We start from the raw sequence: 24,780 nt of genomic DNA on the forward strand, positions 1-24,780 counted from the left end.
AATTTCCCCGCGCGTGCGCAGCTCACACGTCTTGGTCAATGTTTTTGTTTTAACTAACGCTGTCGTCTGGCTGTTATCACAAAATGGAAACGGCAGGTCTAACGATAGCAGTTGGCGTTATCTCGCTTCTCTTTGCCTCGGTAACGTGCACAGAGTCGTCGCCCAGGCAATTGAATACGGTAAAGTGTCAACAGCAGCAAATTGAGCTAACCTGATGATGTTGATGTTAGCATAGCGTTAGCTTAGCGCCCCCCATCGTCCATTGTGCTGCTAACCTCGCGTCTGTTTATCTTTTCTTTTTCATTGTTGATATCTAGGAGAATATCCTGATCAACGTGACGGCGGGGACGATTGCGGATACACAGCTGCAGGACTCCAACAACTTACAGGTGTGTGTATATATATATATATATATATATATATATATATATATATTACAGTGACGTTATAAGACAACGTTTCTAACGTAAACGAAGCTACAGAGGTGGGTCCACCAATCAGCCTTCACGACGTTATTTCTTTTTTCCAGATCAATTTAAACATATCGGTGGGTGAAGAGCAGGTGCTTGTCAATGACATCCCAGTGGAGCTGTCAGGGGTCACCAGGTTCAACTGTCAAGCACTTCTCTGTGAGTTTTCCTCACATCACATGTGAACAATCCAAGTACTAAACCACGATGACAGAAACCAGAAGAAAGTACTAATGCAACCCTCCAGATAGCACATTGGCAGCCTGTTAGAAATGAATTAGTCTGTGGGGGTTGCTGTTAAAATGTAAATTGTTGGCAGAATGTGATATACAATGAATCATATTTTTCCAGTAGACGGCATCAATGGAACCAGTGACTTTGAGTCTGGGGACCTGGTGTCCACTGTCATGCGGGTGATGGTGAGCCAGAACCGGCTATACAGCGACTCAGAGGAGGTGGTGGCTCTGCAGGTGTTCAGTGAAGTGATAGAGATGGAGGGCAAAGAGGTAAATATCTCTTAACCACAATAACACTATACAGAACCTTGTTTGTTCTTTTACCTCAAAACGTACAACTTTACAAATTATATTAAATCTTTTCAGAACTGATGAATCAAAGTAATACCCTGAATTGGATATGACTTCACATCCTTTGGGTTTGTGTCCTGTAGGTCCAGCAGCCTGACATGTGTGAGGTGAAAATCCTGATGAGCCCAGATTTCCAGAAGCTGGCTCAGTTTACCAACATCTACCCCATCGGACACAGCGAGATCTTCAGGGTTCCCAGGGAGAACGACGTGGTTGTCACAGATCCGCCAAATCCCAGAAAAGGTATGAAACCACGGCGCTTTTTCTGAGCCTCATTATTATTGTAATGCGGATACTCTATAGCAGTCCAGTTAAGTGTGGCTCTAAAACTTTCCCTGCACAAATCAGACGAAGAACAGCTGATGTCCCAGACCACCAGCCAGTACCCCCTGAAGCACACAGAGACCACGCAGGAGGAGATCGCAGCACCGGGAAAGCTCCCGGAGACTCCGCTTCGCATGGACCCCGACCTGCTGTACGACGTCAGATACGATGATGATTTCGATGTCCAAGAGCCGAGCCAGCCGGACCAGATTCAGATGGAAAGTCCGCCCAAAGAATCTATATCCTCTTACTCTGTAAGCCAAGTCTGATGCCAGACCTCGTTGATGACGTACAGTGTGTACTGCCTCAGAGGGGTCTAGCCATTTCACGTCAGTAGTGGGTGTTGTTTGTTATGTAGGAGGTAGAGGATGACAGGCTGTTTGGGACTCTCTTGAGACAAATCGGGAATAGAAAGTCAGTTTATTAAAACATCCAATATTTATCCTCTCGCACTAACTAGTATGGGCACTCATTGTAAAACTCTGCGACGGTAGGAGCCGAGGTAAGTTTGCCAGAGCTCACAGTAGTGGCCCTTAATTTCCTCCCGCGATCGGTGCTGATGTTTTTGAACTGTGCGAACCGTTTCCAAAAGTTTGGCAAGCTTTAGGAGCATTTCGGGAACTATAAGTTCAACAATTAGCCAAATATTGAGAACTACAATTGAGGATGCACATGCAGCAGAACACTCTTGTTAACTTGTATGAGGTGAGGAAGCCGAATGCAGCTTTATGACAGACAAGCTCCCCATAAACTCTGTCATTCTGGTTTGTTTCCTAGCCTTCGCTTGGAAAAGTATTTTATAATATGCAGTACTGGTCGAGTCCTTGTAGCAGCAGGAGACGCTCACGACTCCGTGTCCGTCCTCTCCTCAGGCCATGTGTCAGTGGGTGGAGGGAGTGAGGGAGCGTCTGAGGCGCTTCAGCTCCGAGTCGCTGCCTCTTTTCTTCCTGGTGATGTGGGTGGTGGTGATCGGCGTCGTCGGGTCAGCGGTCATCGTCAAGATCTTGGACATGTTCTTCCCGACTTGTGAACACAAGTGAGTTTGTGTCAGGGGGGGTTATGAGTGAGCAAATAATCTGCTGGAAGGTGTACTTAACCGTGTCATCAGTGACCAGCTGACCTTTCTTACTCGATCATTTCTAAATGCTTAACTTTTTGTGCCCCTCTTCCTCTTCTTCTTCTTCTTCTTCTTCTTCTTCTTCTTCTTCTTCTTTTTTCTTTCACAGGCACATTTTTCACGTAAACCCTGTCACTCTCATGCCGGAGGACGAGAAGCACATTCTGCTGGAGAGCATAGAATTAGAGGAAGAAGAAGAAGAAGAGAATAAGCCTTGAATGCGGATTGACTTGGCCGGCTCCTTTAGCTTCAGTTTGTTCTTATTTGTTCTTTAACCTTGGTTACTGTCTTACATTATCAGCATTTGACACTAGCTTGTATTGACATTTGTGAAGCGGTCAGTTTTGTTTTCGCCTCGGTTAACCCCTTTAAGCACAACAGCCACGGAGCAGTGAGCAGGCCACCAAACAGACAGCTGCTTTCCTGCTAGTCCACCTCAAATTTAGTCCCATGATCAAAATGGCAAAGAAAGTGAGCGATTCATAGCGCTGATGTTGTGATGTCAGCCGTGGAGCGTGGTTGAGGCGGCGACATTGCCGGTCACCAAAGTTGCAGTCCACGTGATGCGAATGTCGCCCATGTGTGATTGGTCAGATTGCCACAAATGACTCTACTTCGTTATTTTCACTTTAAAGTAACAAGTTACTTTTTACTAGAAATGACCTAATTCAGTACGTGTGCTTCACCCACTTCCGAAACATGCCGAAGCAACGTGGCTCACTCCAAATCTGTCTTCATTATCGTATAAAATGTAACACAAGAAGCCGGTTTCATAAATGTCGCTGAAGGCTTTGAACTTAAAGGAATAGTTCAACAATTTAGAGAGACATCCTAAAAAGTGCTCAGAAACATCAATGGCAGGCTTACAGGACACCGAAGACATACACAGGTATGAGAACTGTAGGTTCAACAAATGAATACGAACAAACTGGACAGTTCAGGGGCTGCACCCAACCATTTCAAGTCTTTGTGTTCACTGAAAAGACGTTCTAGATGTAGCAGCTCTGTACAGGTCACACTTTATTCTCACACTAGGCTTTTTCTCCAAAAAATACACCCCACTGCTGAATGTGAAGAAAACTAAGGCAGCAGATGCACTAGGATGAGTTTCCTCAATATATTATTTAATAGGAGGCAGGCGATGCCTCCTGTCTGTCGTCCTTTTTAAGTGAAGCTAAAGAAGAATAGACATTACATTTGAATCTGTTGTTGCAGATGGCTCAGATGGTAATATTTGACCTCGAAGGAAAAAGATGCAGCTTACTGTCTGGTTACAAATCTCGTGTCTGCACATTCAGTGAGGCCTCTTTTAAACCCCGAATGTCACTACTGAAAAAACACCTCCCTTTAAGGCCTGTTTTCCACTATTGAGGCTCATATATTGATTGTGTTTCTTCACAGTGCCTCTGTGACTATCAGTTAAGGGGGGGGGTGCAATTGATTGATTTGATGTGTGGTTTCCCGTTACTAATAATGGAGAGGGGAGCTGAGGTTATTCAGATTGTCTATGCACTCTAAGTGCTGAAACCGATGTAAAACAGTGTGTGCACAAGACATCACTGCAAATTCAGTGTGTAAATTATTGTTAAAGGATTTGAATCTGCACTTAGTTTTGACTTTTGGAGTGAAAACTGGAATTGACTCTGCATGGATGGTTTTTATTTTTGTGTTTTTGTTGGAGATTATGGGCAAAAATGACGTGTGAGGGACCATGGAGGTGGGCACAAGGCTGATTATTGGTTGAAAAAGTGGGTTTAATTAATCCAAAACTCCAAGTGTTTCAACATGGTTTTTGTGTTGTTTTATTTTTTAATTTATTTTTGTCATTATTTTCTTTATAAACACCTGTAAAACATCAGCTAGTACAGAAGAGTATTAGGGCAAAGCATTAAGGGAAAACATATTTTTGTTATTTCCAGAATAAAGTTACTATTTTGATTTATTCTCAAAAGTTAAATTGTTATGCTTGATATTTCAACCTAATCATCAAAATGGTATTTAGACTTTATTTTCAATATTCCAACTTTATTCTTAACATTTAGACTTTATTCGCAAAATGCAAAAAAGACAAAAGTCCCCCCCCCCCCTTTATACCTGGCCCTAATACTCCTCCGTAGCTTGTGTACCTCCCTAAGGTTGTGATATTGTCTCCCCGGAGCAGAATGCATGATGTACTGCGTTAGCAAAAAGGTGCATGTGTAGTCTAGCTAGTGAATGCAGTTTGCTGTTCTATCAGCAAGTTCGACAGCAAAGCTAAGAAGCTGCATGACGACTCAAAACAGCTCGACCCGTCTTTGGGTTCAGCCTCAAATTCCAAATAGATTAACTCAAGACAAACAAGTGCTGTTGGTGAAGCTAAATTAGCCTTCAAGGCAAACGATGTCAGGCATGAATAACAAAAATACAGTTTGATTTGCTCTTTGTTTAAATGGGGGTAGACCCCAATGTGTTACTGTTTTGAGACATTTGTGTGCATACATTGTATGAATTACAGCTGGACTGTGTATTTGGGTCTATAATCCTGCTGATTAAATGCTTTCCTTATGACCATCAAGCCTTCGTCTTGTGTGATTATTGTGGTTGCGCACACTGTGAACACTCGCTGCATTGTTCTGTCCCAGAATTGTGAGTATATTAGATGAGGACTCAAACTATTTGTTAAGTTTGAGTGAGCTGCCGGATTTCCTCTTCCTGTTGTGGATCTCCAAAGTTGCATGCTCTCCGTTTTGGCAATTTTCACATTGCAGACATACTGAGAAACTTGTATGTATTAGATTTGACATGAAGGTAATGCTATTAAAAACTATGCATCTGTGTCCATTTGCCTAGGATAAAAAAAAAAGCTCAATGGCAAAATAGGTTTTCAGTGTCCGGGCCTTTAAATCCCACTTGAGGGATTCCAGTGTGGTCTATTGGCTTTTTTGTTCACCGAAGAGCATGATGTGTTTAACTCTAAAACGTTGGACAAGAAGAAGTAAGTGCCCTCTCACATTTTCGAATACTGTGAATCTACCAGAGCAGGTCGAGGGAACTGAGATGGCACATTTTAAACTGGGCATAAATTAAATTATAGCGAAAGCATTATGTGCTCAAAATCTGCTTTGCAAATGTGTGTACCTCTTTGTTGGACAGGATACAGAAGAGATCTGACAGAGAGAGGGAAGGGAAGGATGTCATGCAATAAAGATCGAGCGGCCGGACCCGAACTGGGTCACCGTGATACCTCACAATACTTTTATTCTAATGACTATCTGCAAATATAATTGCCACCAGAAGTCCTGTAAACCATCATTAATATTTATAGATACTCTATATTGCACATCAGCAACATCTTAAAACTAATGGCCCATGTATGATTGTAAGGTTTTGACTTTAGTTTGAAAACTGACCTACAAACTAGGCCCATATTAACTCAAATGCAGTCATAAACAAATTACAATGCAACTACTGTAAGCAACACAAACAAAGATAGACAGGCTCAGTTGTCTCACTAATGTTAAGCTGCAGCTGGTTCAGTCTGCACGGCCCAACAAAGTCCCCCACCAGGCCTCAGTAGTCCTCCTGTTGTCCACCGATATGCCGGTCCGGTGATCCGTAATCCAGGACACAAGTGGAGAAGTTCACCTGCTTGGCCCTGAGCTTTATCTCCCAACAGCAGAGGCTGTATGGTGTTAAAAGCACTGGAGAAACCAAAGAGCATGATCCTCACTGTGCTCCTGAGCCTCATCCAGGTGGGAATAAGACTGGATTGTGTCGTCCACGCCAACGTCTTCCTGGAAGTCAAACTGCAGGGTCCTGAGGTGGGAGGCTAGTATTAGTCTCTCAAGGGTTTTCATCACGCGGGACATCGTTTTAGGGTTCGGGTTGCCTTTTCTTGGTTACCGGGATCCGGCATGATGTCTATCACAATGTGGTCATCTTTTCCAGTCTCAGGTCGAAGATGTGCTGTCAGCCCATTGTTGGGGAAACAAGTTACAGTCCAGGTTGAGCCCCTCGTTGTCCTCTAAATATAGCTTTCAGCACTTCCTAATTTTTGGTCTCAAAGCAGCCCCTCAAAGACATTAACATGAATTCAGTGTGTAAATTATTATTAGGAAAGAATCTGGACCTAGCATGGATGTTTTTTCTTTTCTTTTTGTTTGATGAAGATCTCATCGTGATTTATGGGCAAGATTGACTTTGATGATAAACCTTTCTGGTATCACTCCCAATGTTTTCCTAGGCTATGTGTGAGGGACCATGCAGGTGGGCACTAGGGCAATTACTGGTCAAAAAAGTGAGTTTAATGTATCTGAAACTTCTCCAGTGCAAGAGTTTCAACATGTATTTTTGTGTACTTTTTAAAATGTACTTGTCAGTGTCCTTTCAAAAACACCCTTAAAACATCAGGTATTTTTTGGGCTCAAAACAGCCCCTTTATCTCTCGCATGCTTCCATACTAAAGGTTTGATGGCCGGGCTACAGACATGTTCCTTGATAGTAATATGTCCAGGGTTGCACCATCTTTTGTTAATGAGAACAGCAACTGCAAGCCTCCCTCCTCTCCTCTCACTCAGGTTAGACACCTGTCTCCTCGGTATCTACGGTTCAACAGTAGTTCAGCCAGTTATAATTGAAGGTGAATGTTTCAGCATGTTCTCGGAGTTCTTTTTTCCTCCCGCCAACAAACATATTGTAATAAACGTACACGCAAAACAATGGTAATATCCATAAACAACTTTATTCATAGAAATATCTTTGCTAGTGTTACAGTTCACACACGTAAAATTAAGTGTGTTTGATAAAAATACAAAACAGGAATAACATTTGATACGATTAAATATAATGGTACAAAACAAATATGACACTTGGGAGAGCAGAGTAGCAGGAAAACATCTCTGGAAATGAAATCAAAAATGACGTTCTCACAAATGTCAGTTTTTCTTCAAAGCTACAGTTGACTTTGTCTTGTAGATGATTTCAGGATCAATAAAAGAAATGTAATTTGTGAGAAATAACCATTTTCAAACATCAAGTTGAGTCTTGAGTCCCTGTTTTGCATAACATTAACGTAATGTACAATATGAAGAGGTGCCACTTTTAAATATAAACCTACTCTTCAACCTGAATGATTCAGAAAACTCCACCACCACAACCTGCCACACACACACTCATCATCCTACAACAACAGTTACACATTTCGGATACTGGTGTTTTTCAGCAGGACCCAAACTCTTCGATCCACTTCTCATACTTCTCCAGGTCAGTGGCAGACACGGACTTGGACACTTTCTTCATAGCGGACTCAAAGTCCTCCATGGTGGTGGGCATGTGCATCTCGTCCCGGGAGATGTTACGGATCTCCTCTGGCGTGAGGCCCTCGATTCTACGCCTCATGGCCATCAGAGAGGCGTCCCTGTAGCAAAGCAACGACGGTTTTCATTTGAACACTTTCAGCAAAGGCTTCAATAGAGGCACAAATGACTTAAGTTCCTACAATAATCCTTTCAGCCTATGCTTTTATTGTGCTCTAAAATGCAATCTTAAATCAATTTACTATCTTGAATTACCAATCCAATCCATCCATATTCCTATAAATACCCGCCTAACCGTCTTCTCTTCCTCTATCACTTCCTGTGCCCCTCCCTCCCTGTTTCTCTCTTCAGTCTTGAGGGGGGTCCGTCGTGCCCAATCATTATTAAATCGGTTACATGCATCATGTCGACAGTGTCGTCCTTGCTAGTGAATAAGGAAATGTAAATACTACCAATCTCCAATTGTGTTCTAAAATGTTGCTGCAAATGACCTTCTAATTTTCCCAAAAAGCTACTGAATTTTATTTCTTAGATTTCCTTGATGACATTTTTGCTGTTATTTAACAGTGAATCTGATACAGAGAGGATCCACGGGGAGAGAAAGGCGTATGACATGCAACTGTGTTTATATGGTATGATCCAGTACGTCACTGGCAGACACCCAGCTCTTAGTGTGTTTTATCTATCGTAGCAATGACACATATTGTAGCAACGATCATATTCTGTGAATACATCTGTTGTTTCATCTCTATTAAAAACAGAAACTACTGTAAAGATCAACATTAGAAGTGTGAAGGATGGGAAACAGTGGAGGTGGCTGACCTGCACACATTGGTAATGTCGGCTCCTGAGTAACCCTCCAACTGCTCTGCAATCTTGTCCAAGTCAACATTGCTGGCCAGCTCCAGCTCCGTCAGGTTGATCTTGAGCAGCTGCACTCGCCCGTCGGCTGCAAACAGTAATGCAACAGTGAGTGGAGCAGGCAGGAAGCCCACAGCCTACCAACATATACACCAACCAGGTAACATGAATGAAGAGCCCACTCGGACTGCCGACCGGGCAACACAGACAACTGCTCTGGGGCTCTGGTAGCGACCTGTCAATCACAAGGTAGCCCCGACCTAAAGCATACTCTGCTTTATGATCTACATGACTCTAAATGGACCGTAATTTACTAAATGAACATCATGCTGTATTGACGAAGACTTGAAACTAGAGATTGAGACCATAAACTCATGTTTACTGAGTTATTTTCTCATAGACATCTATACAATCAGACTTCTTTTTGCAACCAGGAGTCGCCCCCTGGTGGATATTAGAGAGAATGCAAGTTTAAGGCACTTCTGCATTGGTTGCACCCTGGGAATATGCACCACTGAAGCACAACATTAACAATGATAAGGGCACGTGGTCCTGCATTACAATCTGATCTTGAAGCCCTGTTTTGTAGAGGGGCCCTTTGTCAAAATCTAGTTTTAAGACTCTATATTATGGTTATATTGTGCTCACATGTTGCACTTTGCTAAATGATTTTTAGTTAAAATACCAGAAATTGGCATACAACAAACTTCGAGTAGCATTTCAGCATAAGGTTATTGGTGCTGAAAACTAAATATAATGAAGCTGTGTGCACTGTACCTGAAGGTGACAGGATACAGAATGAAAGGTATGCGGGGGTCAATGGGGGCTCATTTTGGCCCCAGGGCCTCCTAAGCAGGTTAATCTGGTATAAACCCACATTGTGCAGTTAATAAGGCTGCAATAACCGACATTATGAGAGGCCTTTCTGTTTGAACCCGTGTAGTCTGTCTGGTCACTAGTTGTTGAACAGTCAAAGCTCACAGGTCACATAAGTCTGCAGGAACTTCGGTCACACTATCTGTTTTTAAATCGTGAGACTTAGACCGCACTGTCAAGAAGTATATACATATATATACATACATATACATATACATACATATACATATACAGTATATTTAAAAGAAAAGAGTGTACTTGAAGGCAGGGGGATGTAGATCCTCTTCTCCAGCCGTCTTCTCAGAGCCTCATCGATGTCCCACGGGAAGTTTGTGGCAGCCAGCACCATCACCATCTTTGATGGATCATCGTTTTCTGACGCTCCACCAACACCTACACAAAAGCCACAATAATGGAAAAAGCCTCAGAAAAAGGAATGCTTCAACTGTGTGTGTGTTTTTTGCAGTTAAAACAGTTTATACACAGTATATCTCAAATGCTAAGAAACAGGCAAAACTGCAGAAAACTAATGTTAGCTTCTTTCCACCATTTTAGACTTTAAAGCATTTCTAAGAGCGACTATAAGTACGTAAGTGATACAATTATGGTTGTGTTTTGTGTCATAGTCATTATACCGTCCATCTGCACCAGGAGCTCTGCCTTGACTCTCCGGCTGGCCTCGTGTTCCTCTGAAGTCCCTCTACGGCTGCACATGGAGTCAATTTCATCAATGAAGATCGTAGTGGGAGCGTAAAAACGAGCCTGACCGAGACCACAACATGTCAATGTACAAATGTCAAATAAAGTTGAACAGAATGTGAGAACAGATGCCTAATTCAGATGAGGTCTGCAGCATGTACCTGTCCTAACCATAATACAGAAATTCACATCCAAATTTAAAGGAGTATTAGGCGACTTTGGACCACTAGAGGCAGAAAGATTCGCAGAAAACATTACTTATTAAGTTATGGCTACAGGGTAGGACATCACATTTGCCACCCAACTAGTGCAATACTTTTCTCTCCGGAACCTTAACAATGCCCTGGATACCACAAATGCCCAAAACATTTGATAATCCCAGAAAAACATGACTTGGTTATTATCGGGGCCAAGCCCATACGGAAAGTCTCACCATTTCAAAGAGAAGGCGAACTAGCTTTTCAGACTCCCCTCTGTACTTGGAGGTGAGAGTGGACGAGGAGACGTTGAAGAATGTGGTTCTGCACTCTGTGGCAACTGCTTTGGCCAAAAGTGTTTTCCCCGTGCCAGGAGGTCCCACCATAAGCACTCCCTAAAGTAAGAAAAATAAGGTTTAGTGATGTATATAAATATATATATATATATATATATTTCAAAACAAATACAACCTAGATCTTTTTAAATTCGCACCTTCCACGGTCTTCGAATGCCTTTGAAAAATGCTGGCATCCACATCGGCAACACGACCGCTTCTTTCAGGAGCTTTTTGGCATCTACCAGGTCTGCAATGCTGTCCCTAAGGAACAGTGCACAGTGATTAGAGCTAGTGGGACACAAGAAGGCTGGTGACCACCCCAACCAAGCTGCTCGATGAACAACACAACAACTACGGTTCTTGTTAAGTTTGTGTTTAACGTAATGATGTGCTTTTCTGTTAGCCATGAAAGGACAGTGAAATCTAAACAGCTGTCCAAACAGCAGTCCTTACTCTATATTACCGATGATGAAATGCTGGACAATTTGAGGAAAATACCGAACTGCGATTTGTAAAGCCTGCTGAGTTTTGAAATCTTAACTGATGTTGAAATCATCATCACACACATACAGGTGAAACTTCACAGATGCTCCTCTCTCTCTCTCTCTCTCTCTCTCTCTCTCTCTCTCTAATCTCAAACACGCACACATGACAGGATAATGTTAAGATTATCGTACCAGAGGGAGCAACGGGGGAAGCAGATGTAAACACAACGCAGAGACTGACGCGGTACCACTTGCGGTAATAATTCATGTTTGAAATGATGGTATAATGAGCTTAAAGAAGATTCTGACTTTTGTTCAATATCCTCCAATGGTCATTTATTTGATAATTACCAAACTGCTAGATAAAAAAATAACACGATGCGACCAGCTGATGCTACATTGTTTTGCAAAACGATGCAGGGTGGAGTTAATGTTAATTAGCTACAGTCGAGTGAATTTTGCCAATGACAGATGTCATTGTAAGCTCAAAAAGCAACAGCTGCTTAGTATTACTTTCATCTCTATTAGCTTACGGTATCAATAATTACAAAGTAAAGTCTAATTAAACTTGCAGCTGTCAGAATTCAAAAATTGCAGTTCTTGAATTTGCAATTCCAATTTCAAAATAACGTTCAAGTGCTCGGCCAGTGACTTTTGTTAAATCTGTTACAGATGTGGCATGACATTTTTAGCTTTGTGTCTTTTCCCAAGATCACTTGTAGGCGTTGGTTCAGTTTAAGGTAGCTTCATATTAAGTGGTTATAAAATAACAAATATTTCTTAAAAAAGGTATGAATCTTATTTTTTTTCTTGAAAAAAATTAATAAAACAAACGATAAAAGGATCCACCATCTTTGGAAATTGCTTTGTTTGCTCTCACACATAAGAAGACTAATATCATTTCATCGTCTCTCAGCGTCCAGTACAGAGGAACAGCTGGGACATATTTAGCCTGGCTTACAAAGACTGGAAGCAGGAGTTAACTGCTGACAAGTACGTTACCCAAATATTACACCCACAACTCTAATGAACACGTACCATTTGACATTTGGATTCTGAGATATAATATCTCTCTCCAAAGCTTCCACGAGGTCTTTATCACATCCTGCGCCGTCAAACTTCTTCACTTCTTTCTCCTGGACATCTGCTTTGTTCTGGAAGGCAGAAAAAACAAACATTATTGCTCTTCCAGACAAAAAACTGGAATTACAGGCTAGGGCATGGCTGTAGGGAAGCAGACTGTGTAATCAACAATGCAAATAGATGTTCCTAAATATATGTTATGCAATATAATGAGGGCGAAGGTGGTGTGTCGAATCCACCGTCACGTTGCTCACCTTGTCATCCTTTACTTTGCCAGCGGCCTCCTTCTTCTCTTTGCCTTTGGACGGTTTGCCTCTGTCCCCGTTGGCCCCACGGGGCGAGTTCCTCTGCTGGGCCCTCACAGCCACGCTCAGCCTGTTGTTGGGAGCTTTGCTGTCTTTATAGGGGTTGGCTGGCCGCCTGACGGGACAAGGAGAATGTCTTCGGAAAAGAGAAGCCGACAACCATCAGCACTTCAAGTCAATTTCCCGTTCATTCCATACAATTATATGACTCATACTATGTTTTTATTCTTTAGTTTATTCATGCTAGGGGCACTTAAACGTGATGTAATTAGCTTTGGACTGGACTAAGGCTAAAAAACACTAGAAAGACCAAGGCAATAAAAAGCATTGTCAGTCTAAAATCCAAAATAATAAAAACATGTTTGAAGCAGAAAAAAAGGAAAAGAAAAGAAGAACAAAGAGGCTTTATGAGGTTTAGAGGCCACCTTTGTAGGGGGCAGAGCAGGAACAAAACAGGCTCACATCAGGGACTCACATTCACTAATCTCAATCATATGACAACATCAGAGCTATTGTGAACAGACAAACAGCTTACTCAACCCCCGATCACAAAGGTGAACGGTTAAGTAGCCCTGCACAGCCCAAATTGGTATCACAGCGAAGAAAGAAAACAGACTTAGGCAAAGAATGAGAAAGCTTAAAAAAAACTAAAAACGAATCAATACCGCTGCTCCACGGGCACAGGCCTTATTTCGCAATCGTCGTGGATACTGGGTTTAGCGGGCGTCGTGTGCAGTTGAAAGTTCTCCAGAGTCGCCATTATGTCCTGAACTTGTCGATTCTCTTCGCTGATTTCCTGCCACAGCTGAGAAGCAAACACAAGATTAAGGATCTGTTTTTATATCTGTTAAGTCAGAATGTAATTGATTGGCGAAGCATGGATCAATCAGCTTTTGCATATCTCTCTCTCTCAATGTCCTTACACATGATGAATGAAATAACAGCTCAGGACAAGGACAACAAAGCTGGACAGATAAAGATAAAGAATGGAAAGGTAGGTAGTATTAAAGTGTAAATATATATATATATATATATATATATATAATAAAAGCACCAATGACGAACAATTAAATAAGAAATCAAATGTAGATACACAAGTCACATGCTCTGTAAGTTGTAAACAGTGCAAAGAAATACATATAAATACAATACAATACTGAATGGATGTATATGGACTGAATGATTACGTACAGTATGTACATGTTAAGATATACACGTATATTGTTCATACAGTGTGTACGATTTATATTGAAACTGACAGATGACATGTACATATTAAAAAAACTAACTATGCATTGTAAAGATGATAATCTATAATTGGAGCAGTTGATATTTTGGTGTTGGAAGGTTATTGACAGTGTATGAGTGACGTAGTGTGAATCAGACTGACGGCCTGCGGGACTGTTCTAGTGTCTGGTTGTGTTGGCGTACAGTGTTCGGTAGCGACACAGAAACATGTTGAGTCCAGGGTGTGAAGGGTTTGCATTGACTCTGGAGGCTGCCATCCGTGGCGCCATCTGGCAATCAACACTTGCTCTCGAGTTTTGTCTGATGCGTTTTTTTTACGTCGTATTTACCTGCTGCCATCTCTGCTGAAAACTGCTGTCCCGCACAGTGTACACGTACTTCTTGATTTGTTCCAGCAAGCCGTGGTAAAGAACGCTGGCCGAGCTGTAGTTTCCCAGCAAGGCGTATTCGCGGGCCAGCTTCACGTTCTCGTTGATCTCTCGAAGACTCATGGTGCTGCAGGAGGACAGACAGCAAATACATGCACAATGGTTATTGCAGCTGCAACATTGGCAAGATATTAGCAAACATTTTATTGTATTTTTATGATCACATCAGGACACAGAGGGTGTTTCATACAAATAGCTTAGAAATTCTAAGTTTATTCTGAAAAATTCCGACAAGACTAACAAACTGAACCAGCATGATGCCGTCTCATAAAGCCAACATGGAGCTAATGTGATCAGGGAGAGATTTTGTCCCCAAATCACTACGGAAATCACCCCAGAAAGGGATCACTTTGAGGCCTGCATGGGCAGCAGGAATGATAAAAGTGACCAATAACACTTTAAATGCACACATGAGCATGTTAGTATTGCTTTAAGACAGACTTTACTAACTTTTTAATACATTATGTGTTTTCTCTCACCATTTTAATACACCAGATCAATATTGGAGCGATACTGATCTCATAAAGCGGAATCTCACGGGCCAGATAAGACATTAAATATAGTGTTTTTAACACTGTCAATACAAAACTCTATGTTTTTTATGAAAATGCGAGTGTGTATTGTTTTAAAATGAACGACAACAATGTATATTTATCTATATCTAGTATCATCTGATTATAAATAGAGATCATTTGTAACTAATTACTCTCCAGCGAAAGAAAAGCACATCAAAACTCGCAGTGTTATCCGGATAACCGTGATGCAATATTTACCAGCTAACTTATGTAGTTTTACGGGATTTTCCACCGCATTCAGTGAAATAGTAACCAACAGGATGGCTATTGTGCCTCTGTTTAATACTTGCTGTATGGATTAGCCGGAGCCGTTACGCCCAACAGAAACACAACCGTTTGTGTGGAAAAACGTGACAGGAAAGTCTGACGTACAAGAAGTTAACAGTTCAGATAAGTGATCTGTTTACGTTACAGGAACACATAATAGCTATCGGGCAAAATGACTTGACGTTAACTACAACCGATTAGTTCAGTTATCTGTTAACGCTACAAGCAACAGCCTTCACTTTGAATTTCAAGCCCCGGTTGGTTGGTTTCCCTTCTCTCGTACCAGAGCACTGCTAAAGTTTGTATTTACAAAACTTGACGTGTCCATATCCATCGCCGGGGATTGTTATGAGCCAGAAATCGCACACAAACTGGTTTGTAGTGGGTTTATACTCAACTTTTCAGATGTACACACGCAGTCCTCGCAGTGGCAGGAGGTCAAAGTGAGTCTACGTAAATTAAGACAACCAACCGACACGCAGCTAAACGCCCTGTTGACGTTTGTAGTTCAGTTTACATCACGGAAGTGATCAGCGCACGTTCTGCATGCAATAAAACCAACCAGGGCAGTAAAGGTTTGCACTTCCGCTCATGAACTTCAAAATAAAACCGAGTTACTTTCAAATGTTAGACACATATGACAAATCGATAATAACTTGCAGGACAGGAGTAACGTTCAAGAAGCACAGTCCACTCTGGTGAGATGTTGAGGGCTATCAAGACCAAAATCTTACGCCACAAAAACAACCCAACAGTGACACTCTACTATTACAGTTGACACAACACACACTCTATATAAACACTTGTGTGTAGACACAACACCCACACACACTATACTACAATATGTAGCAGCCCCATATATATTTTTAGCTGCTACATTCTATACTCTATCTGCATGTTTAAACATGTATATATTTTTATCTAAAGCTCTTTGTAAATATCCATATCTGTACAGTTATTGTATTGCACTCCAGAGTACCTACTCTATTACTTTACCGTTATTACACCCTATCTTGTACCTATTTCAGCTCATTTTTCTATCTTATCATACACTTATCTCAACTACTTCTTATTGTTTGAAAAAAATCTCAAATATTGTTCTTGGCATACCACAAGGACGCAAATTCCTTGTATGTTTCTTAAGCTGCTTACAACTGAAGGCAGGCTGATGAGACTGGGGCAGCGGGCAGTGCGGTTGGGCGTTTTTTCTTTCCTTTGGGTTTTCGTGCTGCTCCTTGTCACTTTCACTGTCAGAGACCCATCTTTTTGTGGTTCTGTTGAACAGAAGAACTATTGTAAGGAATGTGATGACTAACAAGTAGCTTTATATGATTTTAGTGTTTATCTAACCAAGTTGTAAATATTAAAGATGAGCAAATTGATGAAATCACCATATATATATTGAGTAATCATTTTCTTTTCATGACCAGTAGATGGTGCTAAACTCACTTAAACAAGTGTCCCACAACACACACACACACACACACACACACACACAACAGAGTTTGCGGTGATTGGTTTGGTACACAGTAGGAGTGGAAAAAAAAAGAAATAATTTGTTAGATACATCGTGATTCTGAAAACGTAATAATCGGAAATTTAAGACTCAATTCTCACGTGATGATTCTGTGACACCGGGCTGTCCCTTCCTTACCACTGTCCCTGAACACAACAGACGTAATACACGTGTGTCTTGCTTATGTTCTAAGCTAGGCTAAATACTAGCGAGCAGCCGTAAATGGATACAATCCAACCGGTGTATGGAAGCATTTCGCTTCTTCTTCCGCCCAACTTGGGAACGATGAAGCAAATCACGAACTAGACTGCAGTTGTGGGCCGTCAGGGCCTGCAAAGCCTTCTCTGCTGGCCTAAACAGAATCACAAAGTTAGAGCTATTTTATAATTTAATAATTTTTCTTAAATGCACACATGTATTATAATTTATAATTTTTTTTCCCCATTATCTTATTTTCTCATTGCACAGCTACTATCTTCCTCAGTTGCTCTGCTTCCAGTGCAGCTTGTTTTAAGTAGAGCTTTTATCCAATCAGATTTCACCTCTGTGCCTCTAGGTAAGAAGAGAGGCCCGAGGCCTGCAGACTCACAAGTGAATCCCTTTGCAGTTTAAGTGAATGGGGACGATATTGTTGATTGTCATTAGAATCAGAATCAGAACCGTTTATTGCCATGGTATGTTGAACATACAAGGAATTTGACATGACGGGAGGTGCATAACATTTAACAACAATCAACAACATCAACAGTGCAAAGTAGAAACATATTAAATTTACAGAAAATATAAAATAAAGTAAAATATAAAATGAAGAGGAATATAAAATAAAGTGAAATATTAAATAACGTGCACAAACGAACAGATAACAGGACTATAAACAAGTGAGATGTAAGTGTAGTGTAAAAGTGTCGAGTGTAATAGAAGGGATGTGCAGGGGAGTGACCGGTAGGAAATTGTCCCGGGGATGACAGAGCCAGTGGGGGTCCCGGGCTCTGTTAATGAGCCCGACTGCCGACGGGAAGAAACTGTTCATGTGTCGTGAGGTCTTGGTCCTGATGGACCTCAGCCTCCTACGAGATGGAAGGGGCACAAACAGTTTTTGTCCAGAGTGAGAGGGGTTGGCTACAATCCTTCTTGCTTGCTTCAGGGTTCTTAAAGCGAACAAGTCCTGGAGGGACTGCAGATTGCAGCCAATCACCCTCTCGGCAGAGTGAATGATGCGTTGCAGCCTGCCCTTGTCCTTGGCAGTGGCTGCAGCGTACCAGACTGTGATGGAGGAGCAGAGGATGGACTCAATGATGGCTGTGTAGAAATGCACCATCATTGTCTTTGGCAGGTTGAATTTCTTCAGCTGCCTCAGGAAGTACATCCTCTGCTGGGCCTTCTTTGTGATGGAGCTGATGTTAAGCTCCCACTTGAGGTCTTGGGATATGATGGAGCCCAGGAAGCGGAAGGACTCCACCGCGTCGATGGGGGAGTCACACAGAGTGATAGTCATAGTGTTCAACCAATCAGATCTTTAGTTTGACATGTTGGGCGTATTCTTTGACATGTCAGAGCCTTCTAGCTGGCCTACAAGTACGTGATTGGTCAGTGGGCTAGCGTGACATGTTGGGCGGTGACAATCCCAATATCTGCTGCCTCTGCCGAGCGGACATTTTCAGCCTCAAACGCATTAAAACGTATTCAAGAAATACAACTGGGGAGGCTCGACTGTCTTCACTGACGTCCATGAATCGAGAAGGACTTCTTACTGGAACTAAAACGCACGGATGTACTGAACAACCGTGAGATTAAACTCTTTGTTAACAAAGAAAGGAGGAAGAACTTTGTCTTTAAATAGTGAACAGCAACTCTGGTAAGTTAAATGCGTTTGTTTTTACATCTGCAGTAGCTATAATATGCTTGTTTATATATTATTATTTGTACATTTTGTTTGGTTTAATATGTGATAGGAATCTTTGTTACGTCCAATGTTGCTCTGGGGACATATTTAGCGGGTGCCAGTGTTGCCAACTTGGCGACTCTCTCGCTAAATCTGGCGACTTTCCAAACCCTCATGGCCACTTTTTTTGTCAAAAGCTACTAGTGACAAATCTAGCGACTTGTTCTGGTGTTGTTGGAGACTTTTGTGGTGTTTTGACTGTTAAAGCAGGTACATTCGCACTGTCGTGAACGAGCAGCGGGTGCTGCCGTGAGCCCCTCCGCCGCCCCAAAGCACACACAGGCGCATCGCGCTGCAGTCAGAGCAGAGAGGAGACACACTATCTATAGGTGTTGGCTTCATTTTGACACGAAACAGATAATAACCGTAGCTGTGTTTCAGCTGCAGGACAGCAGTGAAGGCCCAGGTATAAAATGCATGGCCCGCCACTGCTAGACTGTATTGTGGATAAGATCAGCTTGTTATGTCAAATGACTCAGAACATGCTGAATTCTGTGTTTTCACTACGAGGATGCTGCTACAGGGCAAATTTGATTTATTTTCTTGTTGGTTCCCTTTGCAAAGCTTGGTCAAAAAAGCCATCTGAAATCTGTGTGAAATTTGTGAGTGAAAATATGTCTCTCAAGCACCGCCTACGAGTTGGACAGGCGACGCCCCTCGGCCAGTATCTCCGATTTTCTTGAAATTTGACACACATGTCCAGCTCTGCCAGCTGTACAAAAAACCCTCTTGGACCCCTGAACTCTGGCTGACGTTACACTGGGCTTGCAATATAATGGCGGAATCCTAGACAACGTAGTCTATATCAGGCAGACACATAGCTGACAACCTTGCAGCAAAACTAAGTGACGCGGTGGAGACTTAATGTAAAAGTAGCTGCATATATCCACGACAATGCACGTAAAAGCGTGGCTGCTAACTGTAACAAATACATGAACTCTGTCATTTGGGGCAGCAACTCACTCCCACAGTTATCTGTCAACGTCGGCTCTTTCCTCAGTTCACTACGGGTGAATTTTTTAACGGGTCGTCCATCAAAACCTTTTTCATTGTCAACAGTTTTGCTCCGGTGAGCCGCCCAACATGCGGGTGTTTGCGACCCACCTGTACAGAAAGGAAGTGGTGTACGCCGTGCTGGTCCACAGTCCGGCCAATCAGGAGTTCTCAAAATATCCTTTGCTAGCCGACGACCCAAACGCTCTCTGTGCTTATGAAGATGGATGTTTCATCTGGAGGTGTGAGGCCATGTGTGACACACATACGTGAGTATTAACCACAGACACTGAACTATCCTACTGTTATTACTGACACCTGAACTAACCACAGACACTGAACTATCCTACTGTTATTACTGACACCTGAACTAACCACAGACACTCAGCTGTCCTACTGTTATTACAGACACCTGAACTAACCAGAGACACTAGACTGTCCTACTGTTATTACGGACACCTGAACTAACCACAGATACTAGACTGTCCTACTGTTATTACTGACACCTGAACTAACCACAGACACTCAACTGTCCTACTGTTATTACAGACCCTGAACTAACCACAGACACTCAACTCTCCCACTGTTATTACAGACACCTGAACTAACCACAGACACTCAACTGTCCTACTGTTATTACTGACACCTGAACTAACCACAGACACTCAACTCTCCTACTGTTATTACCAGTGGCGGGCTGTGCATTTTATACCTGGGCCTTCACTGCTGTCCTGCAGCTGAAATACCACCTTATAACCACATTATGGCACACAGCTATTATTCATTTTTAAGGCTGTAACGATGTACATCTTCGTATTAAACCATTCGGTACGAGTCGTTTGAATAATGCTAGAGCATTTAGTGAATGCAAAAGCCTAAATTCATGAAAATATAATGTTCTCAGCTGGTCTGGCTGTGGGATCCGCCATCATTCCTTAATGACAAGCTGTGACCCAAAGAGATTATCATAGGATTTTACTTTCACAACTTGAACGTTGAACGTACTGCTCTGCAATGTATTTCCTCGTTTCAGCCCCCTGTGTCATGGTGTGGTACATCTTACTCGGGTCAGAATGCCCATATGTGATTGGCTGAGCTGCATCACGTGATGTGATTCACTACATATCAGGCTCTGCTGTTAAGTTTCGCGGCAGAGCTATACATGGACACTGAGCGGCATGTAATGCTGACGTCATTATAGGCCGGCTCGCAGGCTCTGATACGTCAAAGAATACGCCCAACATGTCAAACTAAAGATCTGATTGGTTGAAGAATATGACAATCAACAATATCGTCTCCATTTACTTTAATCTGCACTGGATGCACCTGAGACTCTGCAGGCCTCTGCCTCTGTTCTTATCTAGAGACACAGAGGTGAAATCTGATTGGATAAAAGCTCTACTTAAAACAAGCTGCACTGGAAGCACAGCAACTGAGGAAGACAGTAGCTGTGCAATGAGAAAATAAGATAATGGGAAAAATATTTTTATAAATTATAATACATGTAGTGTATTTAAGAAAAAATATTAAATTATAAAATAGATATAGCTTTCTGATTCTGTTTAGGCCAGCAGAGAAGGCTTTGCAGGTCCTGACGGCCCACCACTGGTTATTACTGACACCTGAACTAACCATAGACACTCAACTATCCTACTATTATTACAGATACTGAACTAACCAGAGACACTGACTAGACTGTCCTACTGTCATTACAGACACCTGAACTAACCACAGACTCTAGACTGTCATACTGTTATTACTGACACCTGAACTAACCACAGACACTAGACTGTCCTACTGTTATTACAGACACCTGAACTAACCACCGACACTAGACTCTCCTACTGTTATTACTGACACCTGAACTAACCACAGACACCAGACTGTCCTGTTGTTGTTACACAACCTGGATGTTCTGGTTTCCAGTCGTCTCTCTATAGATTCCAGAGCTGCAGTAATATTCGACTTATAGATGAAATTAGTAAAAGGGTTGAAATGTTTTTTGTCTCTGTTTGTTTTCATCAGCTATGAGTTGGACCTGAGACATGATGAAAAGCAGATGGCAGCTAAGCGTATGAACAAACAAAACAAAAGGTTTTATGTGTGGGATAACGTTGCTCTCGCTCTGCATGTGGACAAAGAGGTACTTTCACCACTTCCTCCTCCTCTTAACAGACAGTCCCATCCTCTTTTTAGTCTTTGTTGTTTCTTCTTTTCTGTCCCAAGTGGATGTCCCAAGTGGATCTGCAGGTTCTGGGCAGATACATGCATTTAGACTTAAACTTAAAAAATGTCTATTTTTAAAGTTTATTATGACGGACTCAAATACATTTTAGCGGCCAGTTTGATTTTATTTCTGCAGCTTTTCTCAGGTGAACTGTAGCCAACATGTGAACTTCAATGTTTTATTCCTGCTGAAAATGAAGACTCTTGTCCTAATGTGCCTGTCAATACATATTTAGAAAATCACAGTAAAACTCTCACACACACAATTTTCACAATATTCACAAGTTGTAACCTAGAGCTGAAAGTGAGGATATCGTGATGTCAACAAATAAATAGCTCAAGCTTTTTATCTGTTCATTTTGAATCCCATTAACTCCAACATGACTTGAACGCACCTTTAGGCATACATGTTGTCAGAGCTTGATCGGAGCTGAAATGAAGGAGTGCACATGTAGATGCTGATCTTAGAATATTTACCACTGTAAATATATAATATGAGTATATTAGCCTGCAGTCATGTTCTTTTCTTTTGTTCTTTTTCTGCTTTAGGTGCTGAAGTTTAAAGCCGGCCGACTGAGAGAGAACCTCAAGTTCTGCGAAGCAGAAAAGGTTAGACTGATACCTGGTGTCGAATTTGAAGACTTCTCAGAAGCTGAAGAGGCTGTTAAAAGATTGTGGCCCAACAACCAGTCACCACTGGAGAAAGACGAATAATTAACTGTCAAATACAACAGAATAAAGAAATGTATTCAGATCAGAGTCTGTACTGTTTTATATGAAACGTGAGCCTGAAATACAATAGTGTCGCATGTGTATAAAGGTAGATTCGTTTAGGTAGGTGTGTATGAATTAAATATATAATAAACATATACATACAATAAATATATATATATATATATGTTTATTATATATTTTTATATGTAAATATATATTTATATATATATATATATATATAAAAATATAAAATAATATATGTGAGAAAAGTAGTTTACCCCTAAAACGCTAACTTATTTTGTTTAATTTCACCCGTTTATAGAGTTATGTATTTGTTTGTTTATTTGCTGTTTATGGTTAAGGTAGCGTTGCTGTTTTTCTCTGTATTATTGTTATTTATTAAAAGCAGTGCGACACGTAATTGTAAAAGAGACTTTTATTCTGAAGGTTATCGTAGCTAGCCTGATGCCGGTGATTTGGAGCAAAGTCCCAGTAGAGAATCGTTAAAACAAATAACGGAACAAAAAACAAATATAAAAAGTATATATAAAAGACCACAGCTTTGTTTTTTTGAGAACTAACATATGTATTTGGCTAAGAAACTGTTTTAGCTCCCGAAGCTAAGCTAACAGGGTTAGCTCCTCCAAGCTAAAGGTAAACAAATGCACGTGAAGCGGAGCACCTGGTCGCACGAGCCCGTGGAGCTGTGGAGCCTGCAGCGTATAGGCAGAAGTCTCTACTAGATGTGTATGTGATGGTGCTGTAGCTAAACGAATAAATGGAATTGAATGAACTGGTTGGGGAAGTGTGCGGCCATTCAGCAGCAGAGCTGAACTCTCTCTGAATAAAGAAGAAGATTCAATAAAAACTGATGATATTTATTTATTGTCTTAAATTAAATAGTTAGTTTTATTGTTGGGATTAAATGTCTTCATGTTATTTAAGTGCTATGCAGGCGAAGTCCTCAAAGACCCACACATGTCCTTTGAGGACTTTGCAGCATCTCCATTCTTTGAGCAGGAGCTGGAGGCCGCCAAGCAGAGGGGGGCTGAGTGGAGGAAGGTGGCAGAGGAGAGGAAGAAGAAGGAGTCAGCGGTGCAGCTGCCAACAGGTCGCCTGTGCAGCTTCTGTCACCAGCCTCTGAAGCAGGGCCCAAGCAGCCCTCATGTGCACAGCAGCTTCCCCGGGGTGTCAGGGAAGAACATCTACTGCCCCCCCAGAGTCTTCTCCCTGTACAAGGACCAGGACATGGTGACAGAGAAGACCTGCAGAGACTTCTCACAGTCTGACTGTTATGAGGCTGAGAGGGAAAGTTGGATCGCAGAGAGGAAGTGACCACCAACTCACCTAACTAGTACAACTAGTATAAATATGATTATTATATTAGAATAAATACTATGATTTAGTGAGACATATGTAAAGCACTAGCATAAATATGGTTTGGATACGGACATGAGAAACTGAAATCAGATTATGTTTGTTGTTTCAGCACTTGTAAATATGTTTAAGGACACACCATCTACTGTATATACTGTATATTTAACTTACTGGTCATTTGTTTTATACATGATGTTTTAGGAGCATTTTGTTTCAGTACATTTTAGTATTCAGTTGTATTTCTTCAATAAAATATCTTGAAAGCATCACTCTGGCTGTCTTTACTTTAGGGGTAGCAAAACATAGAATATTAAATATTCAACCATTTATATATGCTCAGCTGTATGCTTACACATCTGTACAATAAACATCTATTGTTGTGCTTTAATATCAGTAAAACTAGAGCATAATATTTGGAGATTAGTAACTTATTTGCAGAATTACTTCAAATATATGATTCCATAATGATTCTTAGATGTGAAGCACTTTGTGTTGATGCATGAATGCTATATTAATAAACTATCATTGTTTTTTGTGTTATGGACACATTCTGTAGCTAATCATTTGAACTAAATACTAGAAGTTTAGGTAATGTGTGAATCGAACCACATCATGTTGGAAGGCCTATGAAGATGTCTTCCACAGGAACACGCTCGATATGTATCGTCTCTGTGTTAAATGGCTGTTGTATTACTAGCAACTGGTAGAAAACTCCCCGTCAGGGAATCGAACCCTGGTCTTCCACGTGACAAGCGGAGATACTATCCACTATACTAACAAGAATTGCACTAGTAGCATTTTTGGCTAAATAAAAAAAAAGTGCCGCTGTTCCGGCCTATGAAGGGAATTCTTGGAGCT

At 41.4% G+C, this 24,780-nt stretch overlaps 2 protein-coding genes and 1 non-coding gene across 7 annotated transcripts; 1 reads left to right on the forward strand and 2 right to left on the reverse strand.

Annotated features, from left to right (window-relative positions):
* The first annotated feature begins 14 nt into the window (after window positions 1-14).
* ginm1 (glycoprotein integral membrane 1) lies at window positions 15-5,052 on the forward strand. Of its 2 annotated transcripts, none has more exons than XM_031861721.1 (8): window positions 15-179; window positions 318-389; window positions 530-629; window positions 822-976; window positions 1,141-1,300; window positions 1,406-1,635; window positions 2,254-2,417; window positions 2,608-5,052. In XM_031861721.1, the coding sequence occupies exons 1-8, from the start codon at window positions 84-86 to the stop codon at window positions 2,714-2,716; spliced, it is 1,086 nt and encodes a 361-aa protein (XP_031717581.1). In that variant the 5' UTR covers window positions 15-83; the 3' UTR covers window positions 2,717-5,052. The 2 variants fall into 2 exon arrangements, with proteins under 2 accessions (XP_031717581.1, XP_031717582.1); XM_031861722.1 differs by having other exon boundaries at window positions 825-976.
* A 2,159-nt stretch (window positions 5,053-7,211) lies between these two features.
* Window positions 7,212-15,662, reverse strand: katna1 (katanin p60 (ATPase containing) subunit A 1). Of its 4 annotated transcripts, none has more exons than XM_031861407.1 (11): window positions 15,553-15,662; window positions 14,214-14,379; window positions 13,302-13,441; window positions 12,586-12,751; window positions 12,287-12,402; window positions 10,919-11,024; window positions 10,662-10,820; window positions 10,165-10,291; window positions 9,788-9,922; window positions 8,615-8,741; window positions 7,213-7,893 (listed from the first exon to the last, which is right to left on the reverse strand). In XM_031861407.1, exons 2-11 carry the CDS (start codon window positions 14,373-14,375, stop codon window positions 7,695-7,697), a joined length of 1,437 nt encoding a protein of 478 aa, XP_031717267.1. In that variant the 5' UTR covers window positions 14,376-14,379; window positions 15,553-15,662; the 3' UTR covers window positions 7,213-7,694. The 4 variants fall into 4 exon arrangements, with proteins under 4 accessions (XP_031717266.1, XP_031717267.1, XP_031717263.1 ...); XM_031861403.1 differs by having other exon boundaries at window positions 7,214-7,893; window positions 12,586-12,772; XM_031861406.1 differs by lacking the exon at window positions 15,553-15,662 and having other exon boundaries at window positions 7,212-7,893; window positions 12,586-12,772; window positions 14,263-15,524.
* Window positions 15,663-24,633: 8,971 nt separating this feature from the next.
* On the reverse strand, window positions 24,634-24,705 carry trnad-guc (transfer RNA aspartic acid (anticodon GUC)). The gene has a single exon. It is a non-coding gene; the product is annotated as a tRNA-Asp (tRNA).
* Between the last annotated feature and the right edge of the window lie 75 nt (window positions 24,706-24,780).

This window comes from Anarrhichthys ocellatus, unplaced genomic scaffold (genome assembly GCF_004355925.1).
Source record: "Anarrhichthys ocellatus isolate YVR2014 unplaced genomic scaffold, GSC_Weel_1.0 scaffold25, whole genome shotgun sequence".
NCBI classification, from domain to species: Eukaryota; Metazoa; Chordata; class Actinopteri; order Perciformes; family Anarhichadidae; genus Anarrhichthys; species Anarrhichthys ocellatus.